General features: G+C 41.7%; 2 protein-coding genes across 2 annotated transcripts; both read right to left on the reverse strand.

Annotated features, from left to right (window-relative positions):
* Positions 1-205: 205 nt before the first annotated feature.
* On the reverse strand, positions 206-2,162 carry plac8.2 (placenta associated 8, tandem duplicate 2). The gene is made up of 5 exons (XM_041960545.1): positions 2,037-2,162; positions 1,737-1,834; positions 1,490-1,614; positions 941-1,049; positions 206-812 (listed from the first exon to the last, which is right to left on the reverse strand). Exons 2-4 carry the CDS (start codon positions 1,819-1,821, stop codon positions 945-947), a joined length of 315 nt encoding a protein of 104 aa, XP_041816479.1. The 5' UTR covers positions 1,822-1,834; positions 2,037-2,162; the 3' UTR covers positions 206-812; positions 941-944.
* An 11,099-nt stretch (positions 2,163-13,261) lies between these two features.
* Positions 13,262-14,768, reverse strand: LOC121623508 (placenta-specific gene 8 protein-like). Its single transcript, XM_041960795.1, has 4 exons — positions 14,684-14,768; positions 14,441-14,565; positions 13,501-13,609; positions 13,262-13,372 (listed from the first exon to the last, which is right to left on the reverse strand). Exons 1-3 carry the CDS (start codon positions 14,766-14,768, stop codon positions 13,505-13,507), a joined length of 315 nt encoding a protein of 104 aa, XP_041816729.1. The 3' UTR covers positions 13,262-13,372; positions 13,501-13,504.
* Positions 14,769-20,077: the final 5,309 nt, after the last annotated feature.

The raw sequence follows: 20,077 nt of genomic DNA on the forward strand, positions 1-20,077 counted from the left end.
GATGATGGCGCCAGAAGTAAAACCGGGAGACTCGAGAGTCTGTAGCCTTCATCATCTGGAGCCATCTATCCCATAGTCGTCTAAATATTTCAGTCAGACCATCACCTGTAGTGTGGCCAATAAAAAATGGGCTAATACCGCTGTGTAGAGAGATATCCAACAGATCCACAATCAAGTAGAGGGGAAAAAAGCGAGAGAATACCTCTTCTGATTCAAAATAAAAAGTTTTTATTGGCAGACCAGATTTACAGACTTTCAGCGTCAAGGTGAGAAGTTCATCAGGATCCATTTAATATACTTTTTCCACGTCTGAGATCATCAAGACATATAAAATGCATTTTGAAGCAGCTTGTTGCTGTTTAGTTCAACTTACATAAGATAAACTTTATTTATCCCCAGTTGGGGAAACTTGTGATTTAAGATTCAAACATCTGTTGTAGAATTAGTCGGCTACATGCGGTGTCATGTCAGCAGTCATGTTTCGGCTTCAGTAACAGCTGTCTTACATAATTAAAGTCAGTGGTAATCTTCCCACATCAACTGCTCAGATTAGAATCATAACAGGAGCAATAAAGTTGCGTTGCAGCCGACTAATGTTTAACCGGCTGGCGTAGGTCGATATAATTTCCCTCAGACAATAAAAGTTTTATCTAGAAAAATCACATGGATGGTCAATTTACAACACTATTAAAGGTTGCGTGGTACTGTAATGCCCGTCATACGCAATCTTAATCAAAAGCAGAAAAGGCCGTAACCACCAATGCTTCAATGAGTCCAGCCCATTCACAGCTTGCCTGGTGCAGTGACAGCATCTAGAAGACATGAAATGATAAAATGTCCCATAATTACGTGTGAAGGTAACACGACAAACCTGGCGTGGAATACGTGAGTCATTTTTAAAAAGAGGATGTGTTTTAGAGCCGTTAAAAGACTCTCTTACCAGTTCAGAAAATGCCTTGTTCCTTCCTGCGTTCAATATCTCTCTTGAGCTGGCAGGTGGCACAGCACGGACAGAAATAGGACGTGATGAAGTCTTCACACATTGAGCCCTGGCAACACAAAGAACCAGCGATCTGTGTCACAATTACTTACATATGTGTCAAAAGAAAACTGAACTGGGGAACTTTCTGGGGAATCATAGATACATTCCCATCGGTCGCATGATGGTATCAGGAACATGAAACAACACACTTCCTCTTCAAGCCTCTAAAGAGTCTAGAAATAGAAGTCTCTGAAAGTGTCTCTGAGGCTTTCTGCAGAACGAGTACGTTTGATACTGCAGGTGTGTTACGATGATCACGCTTTTACTTCAGTAGGATTTTAAATGAAATTTAATGTGAGTATTGAGTATTTACATATAATCAGTACTTTTGCTTAAGTAAAGGTCTCAGTCTCCTTCCTTCCTGGTTTTAGCACAGTGAGGGTTTCACTGCATCTTCCAAAGGGGGTCCCGCAGTGATCCAGCTCCACATACAGACTGAGAACTTACTTGGATGTTGTATTTGGTCCTGTAGACGCTTCGGATGGGCATTCCCAGCCCACACAGGCAGCACTCGTCCATGTCGTTGGCAATGGAGCAGCCGAGGCACATGTAGCACCACATACCGTAGCAGCCTGATTCAGAGGGAAAACCAATTTAATACAAACTCGCTCTCGAACGCAGCCTCGACTGTGTGTGTGTGTGTGTGTGTGTGTGTGTGTTTTAATCAGATTTCCAGTCAAAGAAGAGCACTCACAAACACTTTTGTCGTCGCAAATATCACACAGGCCGGTCTGGAACTCAGAGACCTGGTATCTGCCTGGTTGGTTGGTCACAGCCATGATCAGGGTAATTCTGTGTGGGATGAAAAGGGTTTGTCACTCATGTTGGTTCTTATCTGCTCTGAAGCCCAACGCTGACGACCTGAGGCCTATTTTCTCATCGTTACTTGTGTATTTTCCCCAGCAGAGATAACAATAAATTACACCTCTTTTGAACATCAAACAATATATGTTTGGAATTGAGAGTCAAGGAGTCGTTAGCAGGTAAATCTTACCAGATGGTTGCAGAGTTGACGGATGGTGAAACTGATGAAGGTGTTCTGCTGGACGACAGACCGACACTGGAGCCTTTATGAGTCTTCTAAGCCGGTGACTAATGCACTTCTGCTTTTATTGCGCAAATATTCCCAGCAAAGACATCAATAAACACACCCACAAACCGGACAATACTGCAATAAACTTCACATTCTCCTCCATGTGATCATGCTTTCATTTTAGGGAACACGCACACAAGTTTTAGCTTAGTTAATCCAGTTCAATCACACCAACAAAGACAGTGTAGGAAAGTAACTAAGTACATTTACTCAAGTTCTACTAAGTAGTTCTATCAGTATAATTATTATTGTTGCTAAATATGATTGATATATATTACCATTATTGTTGTTAGTTTTGTTATAATTGGTATTACTAAAGTATTAGCAGTAGTAGTATTCTATTATTAGGAAGATGTTAGCCAAGCTGACATCTATCATTGTCAACCCCTCCTACCCCTGCATGGCACAGTGGGGGCCCTCAGCAGCTCCTTCAGCAGCCGACTGCTAGCATCGTGTAATGTAGCACTGTGTTCACATACAGACTGTTTTTTCTTTGTTCGACTGTAAAACATCCTTCTACCTCATCCATGCTATAACCTGTGTAATATTACATACCTTTTCCCTTTAATACTACACTATGCATATATATTTTTATTTCCACTGTGACACACACACACACATATATCTACTGTGCAATAGGGCCAATACTGTACTTAATTTATCCATAACCATGTCCAATTTTTGTTTCAATCCCTATGCAATTTAATATTTCTCAAGTAACTTTGCCAATATATTTTCTATAGTCTTTTGTGTAAAATGTACATATACATAGTCTACTTCTTTGTATTTTTTACTTTGTATTGCCTTTGATATTTGCTATTTTTATTAATGCTGGCTGTGACACCAAATTTCCCCAGCTGTGAATCAATGATTTACATGTCAATTTTTACATATTTCTCATATATTTTTATATAAGATATTTTGTATTTCCCTTTTCTATTTTATTACTGTTGCTCAACGGGAACAACTGCAAGTTAGCCAGCTTCATGTCTGGGATCATTAAAGTACTTCAGAGGTACTTCAGAGGTTTCAGAGGTGATAATATAGTACTAGCCTTCACAACATTTATCTGACAGTTATTTTAGTACTTTAGATTTTAAAAAGCTATAATAAATATACTACAGTTTGCTAATTATACCTGTGTACTTTTAATTCAGTAGAGTTTCGGATGCAGGACTTTTACAAGGTGTGTCAGTCATAAACAGAGTTTTATAGGGCTGACACACCTTGTCCTGATTCACCAGCAGAGAGACTAAACTTCTGAACTAAACTTATCTGAACTGAAATCACCTTTGACTGAACACACAGGCTTTAAGGTTAAAGTTAAACTTTCCTCTCATGCTTTTGGAATCCTTGCTACGCTCCTTTCAGACACACGGTGGCGCTGCTTCCCACAAACTGGCCTACACCTACTCAGGCTGTGTAGGAGAGCATGTAATGACGACCTGACTGTAATGATACAGGCTCCTCCATAATGAGCAGCTATAAGTGAAACTAAGGAATAGGCATGATTTTCAATTTCCTACAGACTAAAGATAGACGTGGGCTAACTTACAGCAAAATCCACGAGGTTACCATTAGCCTGCAGTCCACAGCAGACCCCGAAAATACCTCCACCGTGCTGAGCACATCCAGCAAACTTTGATAGATAAGAACTTTATTAATTCCACACCAGGGAAATTAAATTGTTACATGCAGCAAACAACAAAAGAAGGATATAGGAAGACCAAAGGAGTCAATAAAAAAGGTATACAGAATAACAGAATAATAATAGAATAGACAATCAGCTATGTATATGTGCATTATATCGAAAGAGTACAAAAATATATGCTGCCTTCAGATTAATAATAATAATAACAATAATAATAAATTGTGTTAATACTATTGCAGAGAAGAATAAAATATACAAAACCATAAAAAACGTGTAGTATTGCACAATATGTTAAGGATAAGAGTGCATGTTGGCATAAATGACAAAAAACAACAGATTTGTATGGGAAACAACGTCAACACGGTCTTATGTTTAGTTTGTGTTGATGTTGTTTCCCATACAATCAAACCTAATTACTTATTGGCAATAATAAAATGTATTGTAAAGGGCCAGTGTGTCCATGGCTTTGATTTATTTCAGGATACTACAGGGTTAAAGATAAAATCAGACAAACTTGTTCATGTTTTCAGCCTGACAGCAGTTTCATTAGTTAAATTCAACATTAGTGCCAGACAAATGTCAGAATATGTTGGGGGTTTTTTGATATTGTCCCCGATAATGTTTGTGGTTGCTGGGTGATCATGCTGGAGGTCATATCATCATCTTCTGTACAGAAATACACCATCAGGAAGTTGATTTATACGGCAGAATATTTCTAAGTTACTGTGTTTTTACTCCATGTATCTGAAAGCTATAAAATATGATCAGTTTACAAAATATGCTGCATTTTCCAGGATAAACTACCAAAAATAGTTAATTAGCTTCCTCAACCAACTGCAATATTAAAGTCTACATGTTAACGTACATGTGACATGGGCCATTCTGCATGATAAGTACTTTTATCGCAGGTGGAGCTACTTTCAACTCCGTCATATACAGTTAGCTCGTTTAGTCCAGTGGTTCTCAACCTGGGTGTCGGGCCCCTCCAAAGGGTCACCAGATAAATCTGAGGGTGTGTGTGTGTGTGTGTGTGTGACAGTGTCTGACATACTGCTGCTCCGGGTGTCTGGTCTGAAGGGGAGAGTCGCTGCAGCTTTAGAGGATGGCAGAGTCCAGAAGGAGATGAAAAGAGGAGAGCAGCAGAGGTTTGAGTGCGGAACTTCAGAGCTGCACACGTCTTTTGTCCTGAGCTCTCCCTGCGCACTTGGACCGGAGCTGACCATGAAGATGAGCATGGTAACTATGCGTGAACACCGTCGAGACCGTAGCGCGATGTCTTTCGGGTAGTTTCGTCGGCGCAGATTCGTGTGAAGCAGAGTGTGTTTGCAGAGCAGCATTTCGCCAGTCGTACTGCTCATTCGGGCGCAGCGAGTTCACAGAGTTTTGGGGGCATTTGCGCGGAAAATGTGCACTTTTGGAAACATTTACGCACCGGAGGCGCATTTGCAGGGTGTTAAGTGTTGCACCGCTACAGGTCCACAGCTGCAGAGCTCAAACTAACTAAACTTCTCGACAGAGCACGCTTCACGCCTTTTGCAACGACACCAAAGCGCGTGAAAGCGATGTCAGGTGGCGCATTTCGATTGTGCAGACGCTCCTTGGGGCTTGTATTTGAGGTACCGGTGAAATGCAGCCGGGCCGGCTGCCAACTGTCTGGGTCAGAGTGGCCAAGTAAGTAGCGCTGTCTGTCTGCAGCCTTGGAGCCAGAGCTGAAGCAACACGCACAAAATCCTGAGATCCAAAGGCTGTCATCCGCGTTTGGAGTGCGGTCACTTTTCATTGGACATCATCCGTCTATCACCTGGAGCCGCTGACGTTTGTTTATAGTGGTGTTGCCGATTTTTCATTTTGAATCTAACATTACTGATTTTCGGACCGTTGGTCATATAAAGCAAGTTTTTCCACTATTTTGCGATATTTTCTATACAAAATGATTAATCGGTTACTTGAGAGGTTTATTGATCATGAAGATTTTCATTCCTGTTTCATCTGCTGGTTAATCCATCAATGGTTTGGTTCATAAAATGTCAGAAAATAATGGAAAATTCGACTGCAGCCCAAAAGGTGAACCAACAACACAGACACAGTTTGCTTAAAAAAGACTTAAATGATCAACTGATTATTAGAAAAGCTGCAGATTTATTCTTTGTCGGCTGATGAGTCGATTAATTGATTAATCATCCTGATTAAGGGAGAGCTAGAAGACAAAAACACAGAGATAAATGGAAAAAAATTGCTAATAATAACATGCTAATATGCTCACAGTGACAATGCTCACATGCATGTTAAGTGTCTTAGTTTAGTATGTTAGCATGCTAACCTTTGCCAGGCAAATAGTACAGCTGAGGCTGATGGGAATGACATTAGTGTCTTAGGTATTTGTATGTAAATCACAATATTTTGCAATTAAACATATAATGTCAATGCTAACATGCTGTGTAATGTGTTAGCATGTTTGCAGCACAATATTTACTTCAGAGTGCCACTGTGTAGAGAAATAGCCAACAGATCCTCAATCTGGGGAAAAAAACGAGAGAATACCTCTTTGAACTCAAATTAAAAAGTTTTTATTGGCAGATTTACAGACATCCAGTATCCAGGTGAGAAGTTCATCAGGATCCATTTAATGTATTTTTTCCACATCTGAGATCATCAAGACATATAAAATACATTTTGAAGCTGTTGCTGTTGTAGTTGAATTTACATGTGAGTTAAGATTCAAACAGCTGTGTTCATGTCAGCAGTCGCATTTCGGCCTCAGTAACGTCTGTGTTGCATCATTGAAGTCAGTCATTTTCTTTTCCACATCAGTTGCTCTAATAAGATTCATAACAGGACCAATAAAGTTCCTACACTCAAAAAAGTCAAGAAGTGAGGTGGGTTGTGCACTTTATATTTATATATATTTTTGTTTTCAGTTTACTTAAAATAAATGTCTTTGTTAAGTTTTTCTTTCTATTAAAGCCCATGTAATAGTGTCTTTCGTTATGTTTACACAATAATTATGTGTTGGGTAATCACAAACCATTTATTTGAGTCAATTAGGATTGAAATACTTCTTACATCCAGAAGGTGGCAGTCAGAGGAGAATTAAAATGCTTCAGACTGCACATGCAGAAACTCACGAGCAACTCTTCCCTCGCTTTTTGGCGGTTTGTCTTTGTTTTCTGAGTTGAGAGAGGTAGGAAGACATTTCTTTTCACCCATACTTATTGTAGTATTTTCATATTGAGCATGACTTAATTTTGAGTTCATGATAACTTTACAACAGTTGTTCTATAACTTAAAGGGCTTGTGTAGAGAGCGGTGGGTCTGGCAGGCTAAGTCAGTCTGCTTGTTGCCAAGCCCCGCCAGTCTGTGAACAGGTTAATACGGTGAAACCATAACGTTAACGTTATTATAGTCGGTATACAAATATCACTAGTTATCTAACATTATATTCAGTCTATGAACGTTGACAGAGTCCAGAAGTTAGTCTCTGCAGGTGATAGCATTACCGGTACTGTTTACAGGCCAGATCAACAGTCTGCTGGTGATCACAGAGAAGCTATGTTGATATTAACGTTAGCCCTGCTTTTGTAGCCAGGTCGGTGTGGTTTGGTGAGTAATTTTACTGTCGTGTTTCTGTCCGAACTTTCAGATATCAAGTTTTATTTTACCGGTGGCTGATCCCATCTTCTTTCTAACGTCACTGCTTCATATTAAAAGCCTTCCTTAGGCAAACCAGCGGGAGGCTTTTATTGTGAAGCAGATGCAGGAAATGCTATGTGTTTTAAACAGGAAGTCGACTTTACTTTTGACTATTCAGTTACTAATGGACAAAGAGTCAGGACGTAAGTTAGGTCCTGAAATAAAGCACCGGTTGCTTTAGGCTTAGGGTAACGTTACCAGCTCACATTCCGCTAACGTCTGATATTTAGGGTTGTCTTTCCTTTCGGCCAATACATACATAACGTTATGTTTGTAGTGTTTATGAACTTGAATGAACCGCTATTAGCCCAAAGTTGTGTTAGCTATATGCTAATGTAAATTGGAAAAAAAGAGTGCCACACTACACAGCAGACGTGGGGTTTTGGCAAGTAACGTTACATTATTTAATGTTGGAAATGAGACTTTGAGTTTTGCCTCTTTTTCCCCTCACTGAATTTTTAATAGTTAACTCTATTGTTTCGCACTCTTTTGTTTTTCTTTTCTTCCTCTTTCTGGGTTTCTTGGAAAGTACTTCTCTATTCTATGGATATGGACTCTACAACTTCAACGCCGACACTCGTTTATTCGAGGAACTTTTTAAACGCCTTGAGAGCAAAGTCCCGCTTCAGTGTGGTGCCGTGTTTACCTGTGGACGTAAGGAAGCTATAGCTAGCTAAAAGCTAAGCGGCTAGCTAAAAGCTAAGCGGCTAGCGAAGAAGTGGAGATACGGTGCCTTCAATTATCATAGGAAACGAGAACTCTTTACCGAATAAGATAGACGAACTGGCTGCGCTGACGAAGAACCTACAGACCTTAAGGGAGTACAGTTTACTGTGTCTTACTGAGACACAGTAAACTATCTATCTATCTATCTATCTATCTATCATGGCTGTAAGTTTACGTCACTATTACTTGCCCAGGGAGTTCAGCCACGCCATTGTTCTCATTGTTTACATTCCGCCGCGCTCCGACCCAGAGGCTGCGTGTGACGTCATCCACAGCGCTGTGGCCAACTTCAAACACATCATCCTGAGGCCCTTGTGCTAATCTCTGGGGACTTTAACCATGTCACTTTGGACAATACACTGGCTGCTTTTCACCAGTACATGGACTCTAACACCAGGGGGAAGAGGACTATAGATCTGATGTATGCAAACGTGAAAAATGCATACAGAGCCACCCCCCTGCCAGCAGTGGGGAAAGCAGATCACAATCTGGTCCTGCTCAAACCTCACTACACACCAAGAGTGAGGAGACTACCAACAACCACACGCTCATTCAGGAAGTGGTCTCCTGAAGCCGAGCAGGCTCTGAAAGACTGCTTTGAGACCACAGACTGGGAAACACTGTAGGGGTCTCACAACGAAAACATGGAGGAGATGGTTGACTGCACCACAGACTATATCAACTTCTGTATGGACACTGTTGTTCCAGTACAATCTGTACGCTGCTTTGCCAACAACAAGCCCTGGATTACCAGTGACATCAAAGGACTTCTGAACCAGAAGAAGAAAGCCTTCAAAGATGGTGATACACTGGAAATCAAGAGGGTACAGAAGAAACTCAGAGTCCAGCTCAGAGAGGCGAAGGAGCAGTACGGAAGGAGATTAGAAGAAAGGATGCAGAACAACAACATGAGGGAGGTGTGGGAGGGAATGAAGACTATCACTGGCTGCAGCTCCAAGAAGGGTGCCCACATTGAGGGGGATGTGGGGAGGGCAAACCAGCTCAACCACTTCTTCAATAGATTTGATCACCCCAACCCATTCACACCTCTGAGCACAGCAGCCCCCGCCCTACTACTCCCACAAGCCATCACCAACACAGATGAGGACATCTCCCCTCACACCACCCACGACAATCACAGCAGCTCAGGTCTGTCGTGAGCTGAAGAGGCTGCGCCCCAGCAAAGCTGCAGGTCCAGATGGAGTGTCACCATGACTGCTGAAGGCCTGTGCGAGGGAGCTGAGACACCCCCTTCAGCGCATATTCAACCTGAGCCTGGGACAGGGGAGGGTTCCCCAGCTGTGGAAGACATCCTGCATCATTCCAGTCCCGAAGAAACCACATCCCGGGGAGCTGAACGACTTCAGGCCGGTCGCCCTGACGTCACACGTGATGAAGACCATGGAACGGCTGCTGCTCCATCACCTGAGGCCACAGATCCACCACGCTCTCGACCCTCTGCAGTTTGCTTACCGGGAGAAGACGGGAGTGGAGGATGCCATCATCTTCCTGCTCCACCGATCTCTCTCTCTCCTGGACGGAGGCAGTGGTGCTGTGAGGATTACATTCTTGGACTTCTCCAGTGCCTTTAACACCATCCAGCCACTGCTCCTCAGGGACAAACCGACAGAGATGGGAGTTGAAACACACCTGGTGGCATGGATTACAGACTTCCTGACTGGCAGACCTCAGTATGTGAAGCCGGGGGACCGCAGGTCCAACACTGTGGCCAGCAGCACAGGAGCACCGCAGGGAACTGTGCTCTCTCCGGTCCTGTTCACCCTGTACACGTCCGACTTTCAGTACAACTCAGAGCTCTGTCATGTACAGAGGTTCGTGGACGACACAGCCATAGTGGGCTGTATCAGGAGTGGACAAGAGGATGAGTACAGGAAACTGATTCAGGACTTCATCACATAGTGTGACTCCAACCACCTGCTCCTCAGCACCACCAAGACCAGGGAGATGGTGGTGGACTTAAGGAGACCCAGGCCGTGTCCAGAACCGGTCATCATCAAAGGGGACTGCGTGGAGGTGGTTCACACCTACAAATACCTGGGAGTGCAGCTGGATGAGAAACTGGATTGGACTGCCAACACTGACGCTCTGTGCAGGAAAGGACAGAGCCGCCTGTACTTCCTCAGAAGGCTGGCGTCTTTTAACATCTGCAAAAAGCTGCTGCCCAAGGAGGAGCTATGTATTGTGGTCTAGCAATGTTGTCCTGGATAGCTTAGTTCTTTATTTTTATTTCACTATTTTTTCTTACATTGTTATTCTGTATTTTGTATTGTATTTTTGCCACTTACTTGAAGGTTGTTCTTTCATTACTTAAAAGTAGTTCTTGTCATTACTTGAAAAGTAGTTCTAGTTTTTATTTTGCATGCCCTTGTGTGTCCACCTTTTGAGCTGCTGGAACTGCAAATTTCGCTTTGGAGATGAATAAAGTATCTATCTATCTGTCACACCGCGGTGAGGTCTGTCTTGTCATTGGGGTTTTGTCTTGTCTTTTCCTGTTTTATTTTGAAGGTCTAACTCTCCTCTGGTTTCAGAGCACCTGCCCTCCCTCGTGTGTCCTGTGCGTCCGCCCTGATTACCCATTGTTTCCACCTGTTCCTGATTACCCTCCATGTGTTAAATAGTCTGCGTCTCCCGTCTTGTGCCAGTGTGTCTCTGTCCGTCGGCGATTCACCCAAGCCTGTCTTCCCCGTCCGTCCTTGTCACAGCCATAGATCTTGTTTGTTCAGTAGCTCCTGTTTCCTCCTCGTGAGTGTCTTTTGTTTGTAAGTTTGATACCTTAGTTTTTGGTTTATTTTCACAGTTTATTCCTTAGCCGAATTGTTTTCCTCTAGCGTGAGTGATTTTCTGTTGATTCCTTTTTAGCATAGATATACCTGTTATTTCGTAGTTAGGATAGTACTTTTGATTTCATAGTTTTTCTTATTCAGCCTCGTTTTCCTAGCCATCATAGTCCATTGTGTTTTCCTCCCTTTGGAGCGTTTTCTGTTCATTGTCTTTTAGTACTTAGTGATATTTAGCTTATCCTCTTAGTGAGCGTTTTCTGTTTCTAGAGATTTTCATTTCTTAGTGTTTTCTTGTTTATTCTCTTAGTGAGCGTTTTCTGTTATTATTTTGATAGTCATTGTTATAGCCATAGGCCTAGTATAATTATATAGCCTATTCCTTTGACACTCGTTGAAGTGGATCTTGAGTGCTGCATTCTCAATAAAGATCTGTGTGTTCTACACTCTGCATCTGAGTCCTGATCTGAGTCCCGGCCTGACGCTATCCATCTATTCATCCATCCATCCATCCATCCGCACCCTCTCACCTTTTGCAGGTGAAGAATACAACTTAAGGCTGCTCTGCAACCCATTCATGACTGGCCATATCATTCTATGTAAGTGTGTTAACTGAACTGTAAACTGGCAGTTTTGTTTTTTCCATTTTTTTATTTATTTTTTATTACAACGCTTTGCTGAGGGGGCTTTGGGCTTTTTCTTAAAGTGTGACAAAGGTAGTCACAGGCCCAAGGAGGAGCTATGTATTGTGGTCCAACAATGTTATGCTGTCATTGAAGATTAGAAATAGGGTAGGTATTGCCTATTCCTCAGGCAACTGAAGTGACCATAACAACCAATCAGCCAAAAAATAAATAAATCCACAGTTAATTTACTCAGTAAGTTAAGTTTCTTGAATCTTGTGAGAGCATCTATGTTTTAAATGTTTTAATAGGTGCCAATAATATGTTGTGTTGGTGGACATTATGTTTTCAGGTGGACAGAATTTGTGAGGATGACTACTGCTCCCCTTGTCTCAAAGTTTCCTGCACAGCTTGACCAACACTCTGCTGTGCTCATCAAAGTGTTTAAGAAGAAAGGAGGCTCTGTGGGGACTAAAATTAACAAACAAGGAGGAAGATGCTTTACTGGCTTCTCTGTCCCTTCCCTGCATAATGTGGACATCTGTAAAGTGGTGATAGCTTTTTTTTTGACAATGTAACCATTTATGTCCATGTGATTATTCATTGTTCTACCTCTACAGTTGAGATGTCATCCATTTCCTATGCTTATAGAGATGTGAGGTGTAGTATCTGTGAATGTAAAGCTCTAAAATATCTCGAGCTGTTGTATTGGATTGCATTAGATTGCATGTGGTGCTAAAAGAAATTGCTTGATGAGTGTATATTAGATAAAATATCTCTAAAGTTTGATGGAATCACTCAGCACTGCTTTATCTTTTTCTATTTTTTATTTATTTTTATTTTTTTTTTACAAATGGCACTGTTTGAAGTGTCATGCTTTTTTATTAAGGGAAACCTGAAAGGCAAAAGTTAATCTTTGGAATTCTACAAAATCTGTGATTTTATAGTTTGGCTTGTCCTTTCTTTTGCCCCTGTGTAAAGGACCCTGATGCCACAGCTGTTCAGAGGGAGTTTGAACGAGTTACCCTTGGCATCTACAGCGTCAGGGAGGTGATGCCACCACTCTTCCAGCTGATGTTGGAATAGTGATCGTGGGTGTTGAAGTTCTTCATGACCTGGGAGACGTTGCCTCTGCATGTACACTTTTAAATGGGTGTGATATATGCACTGAACCTCACTTATCCAAAGGAACTGAAAGCGTTCTTTGAAGTACTCTGAAGCTCTTCCTTCAACTGGACGCTGGCAGACTCTCAAACAAGGTACAGATGCTGAAGAACAAACTGGACCAGTGTTGGAGCCTGTAAATATATTCTTTAAGTCCATACAACATAAGTGAATTAGACTGGGTAAGCTTAAATATCTCTTGTTGATCAGAAGTTATTTTATTTAGTTGGGTCAACTCACATTGTGTTACTGTAATGCAAATTCATACATTTAGAGGAACTTAACATTTTTGCTTTTAACTAAGCAACCTTTTGGAACCTGTTGCCAAAACAAGTTTAATTGAAGTCAATGTTTAATTTTTTTGAGTGCAGCCGACTAATGTTTAACCGGCTGGAAGAGGCTGATGTCATTTCCCTCAGATAATAAAAGTTTTATCTTGAAAAAATCACATGGATGGTCAGTTTACAATGCGTGGTACTGTATTGCCCGTCATACGCAATCTTAATCAAAAGCAGAAAAGGCCGTAACCACCAATGCTTCAATGAGTCCAGCCCATTCACAGCTTGCCTGGTGCAGTGACAGCATCTAGAAGACATGAAATGATAAAATGTCCCATAATTACGTGTGAAGGTAACACGACAAACCTGACGTGGAATACGTGAGTCATTTTTAAAAAGAGGATGTGTTTTAGAGCCATTAAAAGACTCTCTTACCAGTTCAGAAAATGCCTTGTGCCTTTCTGCGTTCAATATCTCTCTTGAGCTGGCAGGTGGCACAGCACGAACAGAAATAGGACGTGATGAAGTCCTCCAACATCGATCCCTGGCAACACAAAGAACCAGCGATCTGTGTCACAATTACTTTACAAATGCAACAACCATTTGGTCCCAGTGTATACAGAGATGACTCCAGCCATGCAAATTTTGAACAACCGTGCAGGTTTCCTTCAGGAGGAAGTTGGGGCGCCGTGACAAGATTGTAAATATGTGAGCTTTACATCTCATACAAGTGTAAGGCAGTTTAAATGCAAAGTCATACGTTCTCAGGATTAGGGCTGTGGTTTTGACCTGAACACAACAGGAGGGTGAATATGTGTTAACAGGATACTGAACTGGGGAACATGGGACCCTGGGATCATAGATACACTCCCATCAGTCCATGAAACAAAACTAAGTCTAATGCTAACAGTATATTTGTGCACAATGGTGCTTTGAGCTAAGGTACAGTGTTTACCATTCACCATCCTTGTTTAACATTTGTAACTTGCCCTTAAATAGAAAGTACAGATGTGCCTGATGGAAATTCTTTTTGCAGATATTTAGTCATAATTCAGCTGAACACATTAAAATTCGGACCTGATGATTTTGGCTATTATTGTAGTTGCATACGAGTGTCTGCATTGAATTTCCATGCAGATCCATCCAGTAGTTTCAGTCTGAAACCCATGGAGCCACACTGCTGTCATGGCTAAAAACAAAATGCTGCTACGCCAAATACATTTGTATTTCCCTTAGTTTTATACTGCATCATTATCCTCTTCAGGCCCCCACTCACACGGCCTTCTTTCTGCAGAACGAGTACGTTTGATACTACAGGTGTGTTATGATGATAATGCTTTTATTTAAGTAGGATTTTAAATGAAATTTAACTTACTCTGATGTTGTATTTGGTCCTGTAGACGCTTCGGATGGGCATTCCCAGCCCACACAGGCAGCACTCGCCCATGTCGTTGGCAATGGTGCAGCCGAGGCACATGTGGCACCACAGACCGTAGCAGCCTGATTCAGAGGGAAAACCAATTTAATACAAACTCGCTCTCGAACGCAGCCTCGACTGTGTGTGTGTGTGTGTGTGTGTGTGTTTTAATCAGATTTCCAGTCAAAGAAGAGCACTCACAAACACTTTTGTCTTCGCAAATATCACACAGGCCGGTCTGGAACTCAGAAGCCTCGTATCTGCCTGGTTGGTTGGTCACAGCCATGATCAGGGTAATTCTGTGTGGGATGAAAAGGGTTTGTCACTCATGTTGGTTCTTATCTGCTCTGAAGCCCAACGCTGACGACCTGAGGCCTATTTTCTCATCGTTACTTGTGTATTTTCCCCAGCAGAGATAACAATAAATTACACCTCTTTTGAACATCAAACAATATATGTTTGGAATTGAGAGTCAAGGAGTCGTTAGCAGGTAAATCTTACCAGATGGTTGCAGAGTTGACGGATGGTGAAACTGATGAAGGTGTTCTGCTGGACGACAGACCGACACTGGAGCCTTTATGAGTCTTCTAAGCCGGTGACTATGGTTCTGCTTTTACTCCCAGTAAAGACATCAATAAACACACCCACCAATACTACAATAACCTTCACATTCTCCTCTCTGTGCTCATGCTGTCATTATAGGGAACACGCACACAAGTTTTAGCTTATATTTAAAGTGTAAATGTAAAGAAAGAATGTTTGCAATTATTGCTATATATTACTATTATTATTGTTAGATTTGTTATTGTTACAGTACTAGCAGTAGTAGTATTCTATTATTCTTGTTACTTGATGTTGACTGTTGCACAACAGATATGTTTTTACATAGACTGATTACACTTAGTTTATATTTACATAGACATATTTCATGTTTCTGATTTATGTGTATTTATATTGGTGTATAGTGTATATTTTTTCATATTTCTAATATATTTTTACAATCTTGAAGATATTTCGTATTTCCTTTTTCTGTGTTATTACTGTTGCTCAATGGGGACAACTGCAAGTGACCCAGTTTCCTGTCTGGGATCAATACACTACACTACACTATGCATATATATTTTTATTTCCACTGTGACACACACACACACACACACACACACACACACACACACACACACACACACACACACACACATATATCTACTGTGCAATAGGGCCAATACTGTACTTAATTTATCCATAACCATGTCCAATTTTTGTTTCAATCCCTATGCAATTTAATATTTCTCAAGTAACTTTGCCAATATATTTTCTATAGTCTTTTGTGTAAAATGTACATATACATAGTCTACTTCTTTGTATTTTTTACTTTGTATTGCCTTTGATATTTGATATTTTTATTAATGCTGGCTGTGACACCAAATTTCCCCAGCTGTGAATCAATGATTTACATGTCAATTTTTACATATTTCTCATATATTTTTATATAAGATATTTTGTATTTCCCTTTTCTATTTTATTACTGTTGCTCAACGGGAACAACTGCAAGTTAGCCAGCTTCATGTCTGGGATCATTAAAGTACTTCAGAGGTACTTCAGAGGTTTCAGAGGTGATAATATAGTACTAGCCTTCACAACATTTATCTGACAGTTATTTTAGTACTTTAGATTTTAAAAAGCTATAATAAATATACTACAGTTTGCTAATTATACCTGTGTACTTTTAATTCAGTAGAGTTTCGGATGCAGGACTTTTACAAGGTGTGTCAGTCATAAACAGAGTTTTATAGGGCTGACACACCTTGTCCTGATTCACCAGCAGAGAGACTAAACTTCTGAACTAAACTTATCTGAACTGAAATCACCTTTGACTGAACACACAGGCTTTAAGGTTAAAGTTAAACTTTCCTCTCATGCTTTTGGAATCCTTGCTACGCTCCTTTCAGACACACGGTGGCGCTGCTTCCCACAAACTGGCCTACACCTACTCAGGCTGTGTAGGAGAGCATGTAATGACGACCTGACTGTAATGATACAGGCTCCTCCATAATGAGCAGCTATAAGTGAAACTAAGGAATAGGCATGATTTTCAATTTCCTACAGACTAAAGATAGACGTGGGCTAACTTACAGCAAAATCCACGAGGTTACCATTAGCCTGCAGTCCACAGCAGACCCCGAAAATACCTCCACCGTGCTGAGCACATCCAACAAACTTTGAAACCTAATTACTTATTGGAAATAATAAAATGTATTGTAAAGGGCCAGTGTGTCCATGGCTTTGATTTACTTCAGGATACTACAGGGTTAAAGATAAAATCAGACAAACTTGTTCATGTTTTCAGCCTGACAGCAGTTTCATTAGTTAAATTCAACATTAGTGCCAGACAAATGTCAGAATATGTTGTTTTTTTTCTGATATTGTCCCCGATAATGTTTGTGGTTGCTGGGTGATCATGCTGGAGGTCATATCATCATCTTCTGTACAGAAATACACAATCAGGAAGTTGATTTATACGTGCATAACATGCGAACATCTTATAAAGTAGGATGCATATAGATTAAACGGTTTATAATATCGTTAAAGTTTGCTTCACATTGAGAACTAAAACAGAAAACTGCTGCTTTCACATTAATGTATCAGTATAATAATGTGATCAAATAACACATTGCTCTGAGTACTTTTACTCTTGATTCTTTGAAGTACATTTTTCTTGTAATATGTATGTACTTCTACTCAAGTAAGAGCATCAATACAGAACTTTTACTTGTAAAGTTAATATTTTTACAATGTAGTTCTACAAACTTTTATTAAAGTAAAAGATCTGAGTTGTTCCTCCACCACTGCAAATCAAGACGGTTTAGATCCGCTGGTTTAATCTTCAACATGTTTTGTAATATTTAACTAAATCCTAATCTAAACTGCAAAGTAACTACAGCTGTCGAATAATTTTAATGGAGTAAAAAGTACAATATTTCCCTCTGAAATGTAATGCAGTTGAAGTGTAAATTAGCATCTCAAGTAAATTACAAGTTGTTAGTTGTACTGTGTTACTGAGTTTCCACTTTGTTGCTGGTACTTCTGTACTTGAATGTGCTCCACAAACACACTTTGACTTGTGGTGGAGTACTTCTCTCATGTGGAAGTGAAGCTTTTACTCCAGTAAATGGTCTGAAGGTTGGAGCTCCTCCACCTCCTCTCGCAGGGCTGGAGGAGCTGAGGTTTATGTGAGCTGGTGTTATTTCAGGGCAGCACTGATAGACATGCGCACAGCTGATGGAAGAGAGGCACATCTGCACTGACGTCACCCCCCCCCCCCCCCCCCCCCCCCCCCCCCCCCCACCCCCGAAAAAGCTGCCAATTTGAAGCTGTCCGGGACTGGGACATACCGGGTCTCTGCAATGTAGTGAGGAGGAGCAGCTCCGAGCCAACTTTTGCTGGTGTTTGCATGCACTTTTCTGAGAGGTGGCAGAAAACCCTCTGCAACTTCAACTTACTTTTTAAGCCACTCCGAGCCACCAAGAACACAAAGTGTAGATCAAATAGACGACAGATAGGCTGAAAATAGACCCCTCTGCTGGAGGAAATCCAAGCTGAATAGCTGCTTTTTGTGTGTGTGTGACAGTGTCTGACATACTGCTGCTCCGGGTGTCTGGTCTGAAGGGGAGACTCGCTGCAGTTTTAGAGGATGGCAGAGTCCAGAAGGAGATGAAAAGAGGAGAGCAGCAGAGGTTTGAGTGCGGAACTTCAGAGCTGCACACGTCTTTTGTCCTGAGCTCTCCCTGCGCACTTGGACCGGAGCTGACCATGAAGATGAGCATGGTAACTATGCGTGAACACCGTCGAGACCGTAGCGCGATGTCTTTCGGGTAGTTTCGTCGGCGCAGATTCGTGTGAAGCAGAGTGTGTTTGCAGAGCAGCATTTCGCCAGTCGTACTGCTCATTCGGGCGCAGCGAGTTCACAGAGTTTTGGGGGCATTTGCGCGGAAAATGTGCACTTTTGGAAACATTTACGCACCGGAGGCGCATTTGCAGGGTGTTAAGTGTTGCACCGCTACAGGTCCACAGCTGCAGAGCTCAAACTAACTAAACTTCTCGACAGAGCACGCTTCACGCCTTTTGCAACGACACCAAAGCGCGTGAAAGCGATGTCAGGTGGCGCATTTCGATTGTGCAGACGCTCCTTGGGGCTTGTATTTGAGGTACCGGTGAAATGCAGCCGGGCCGGCTGCCAACTGTCTGGGTCAGAGTGGCCAAGTAAGTAGCGCTGTCTGTCTGCAGCCTTGGAGCCAGAGCTGAAGCAACACGCACAAAATCCTGAGATCCAAAGGCTGTCATCCGCGTTTGGAGTGCGGTCACTTTTCATTGGACATCATCCGTCTATCACCTGGAGCCGCTGACGTTTGTTTATAGTGGTGCAGTTTGCACATGCTGCCGTGAAGCGCGTCAGTGAGTAAAACCACAGTATGCAGAAATTATATCATGTCGACTAGTCAGCACCGTTGGCGCTGCAGAGATTTATGCATCCATATTAACGCGGTTATTACGCTTCAATGACACCGCGCAGCCTCGTTTAAGTCACTCAATAAGTCAGCGGCTGAAGTCAGTGTTGGCAAATGGCAGGTTCGGGTTGAATGATAGAAACTTCAGATGCTTTGCGTCACATTCATTCATTCACCACAGATTTAGGCCTTTTATGGGGATTATTTCCATTAAAGATGCAACGATTAGTCAATTAATCGATTTGTGGATAAAAAAAAATTAATCGGCAATCAGCTTCAGGAATGTGAGCATTTGCTGCTTGTTGTCGGTTTATGTCAGATAAAACAGAGTTTTTCTACTATTTTGTGATAATTTCCTGACAAAATGATTAATCGGTTACTTGAGAGGTTCATTGATCATGAAGATTTCCATTCCTGTTTCATCTGCTGGTTAATCCATCAATGGTTTGGTTCATAAAATGTCAGAAAATAATGGAAAATGACAACCGGAGCCCAAAAGGAGGCAACTTCACTCTGCTGCGTTTGTTCAAACAGCCAAAGATATTCAATTTAAATTGAAATGAACCAACAACAAGCAGCATTTCCTCACACTTGTGAAGCTGAAAGCGGCGAATGTTCAACAGTTTTGCTTAAAAAAGACTAAAATGATCAACTGATTATAAGAAAAGTCTCAGAGGAATTCTTTGTTGGCCGATGAGTCGATTAATTGATTAATCATCCCGATTAAGGGGGGCTAGAAGGCCATTTAACCTCTGATTGATTTCCTTCACAGGAATGCAGATGGATCGGTCGAGACAAGTTTCCAATATAGAGCTTCCTGTTTGGAGTTACACCTGAGAGCGACTGTGTCTGATGGATTACGCTGTTTTCTCCGAGCTGCTGACATGAATTCAGAGGCCAGTGAGATGTGGAAGTGCTCGCCTTCAGGAGAAATCTGAGACCTGGATGAGCCCTCGAGCACGACGAGAACATTTCAGTGAAGGAGACGAACCACAGACTTGTTATGGTGTGGCATCGGACCGATCGTGTGCTTTTAACCCGTTTGTAGCACCCTCTACCCCTCACCCCATGTCACAGCTTTCCCTGAATT

This window comes from Chelmon rostratus, chromosome 19 (genome assembly GCF_017976325.1).
Source record: "Chelmon rostratus isolate fCheRos1 chromosome 19, fCheRos1.pri, whole genome shotgun sequence".
Classification (NCBI taxonomy): Eukaryota; Metazoa; Chordata; class Actinopteri; order Chaetodontiformes; family Chaetodontidae; genus Chelmon; species Chelmon rostratus.

Coding starts and splice junctions, on each gene's coding strand:
- plac8.2 (XM_041960545.1), bottom strand. CDS start 1,821: ATGGCTGTGACCAACCAACCAGGCAGATACCAGGTCTCTGAGTTCCAG. Junction 1,615..1,736: donor TTGCGACGACAAAAGTGTTT/GTGAGTGCTCTT, acceptor CCTCTGAATCAG/GCTGCTACGGTATGTGGTGC. Junction 1,050..1,489: donor GGACCAAATACAACATCCAA/GTAAGTTCTCAG, acceptor TTGTGTTGCCAG/GGCTCAATGTGTGAAGACTT.
- LOC121623508 (XM_041960795.1), bottom strand. CDS start 14,768: ATGGCTGTGACCAACCAACCAGGCAGATACGAGGCTTCTGAGTTCCAG. Junction 14,566..14,683: donor TTGCGAAGACAAAAGTGTTT/GTGAGTGCTCTT, acceptor CCTCTGAATCAG/GCTGCTACGGTCTGTGGTGC. Junction 13,610..14,440: donor GGACCAAATACAACATCAGA/GTAAGTTAAATT, acceptor TTGTGTTGCCAG/GGATCGATGTTGGAGGACTT.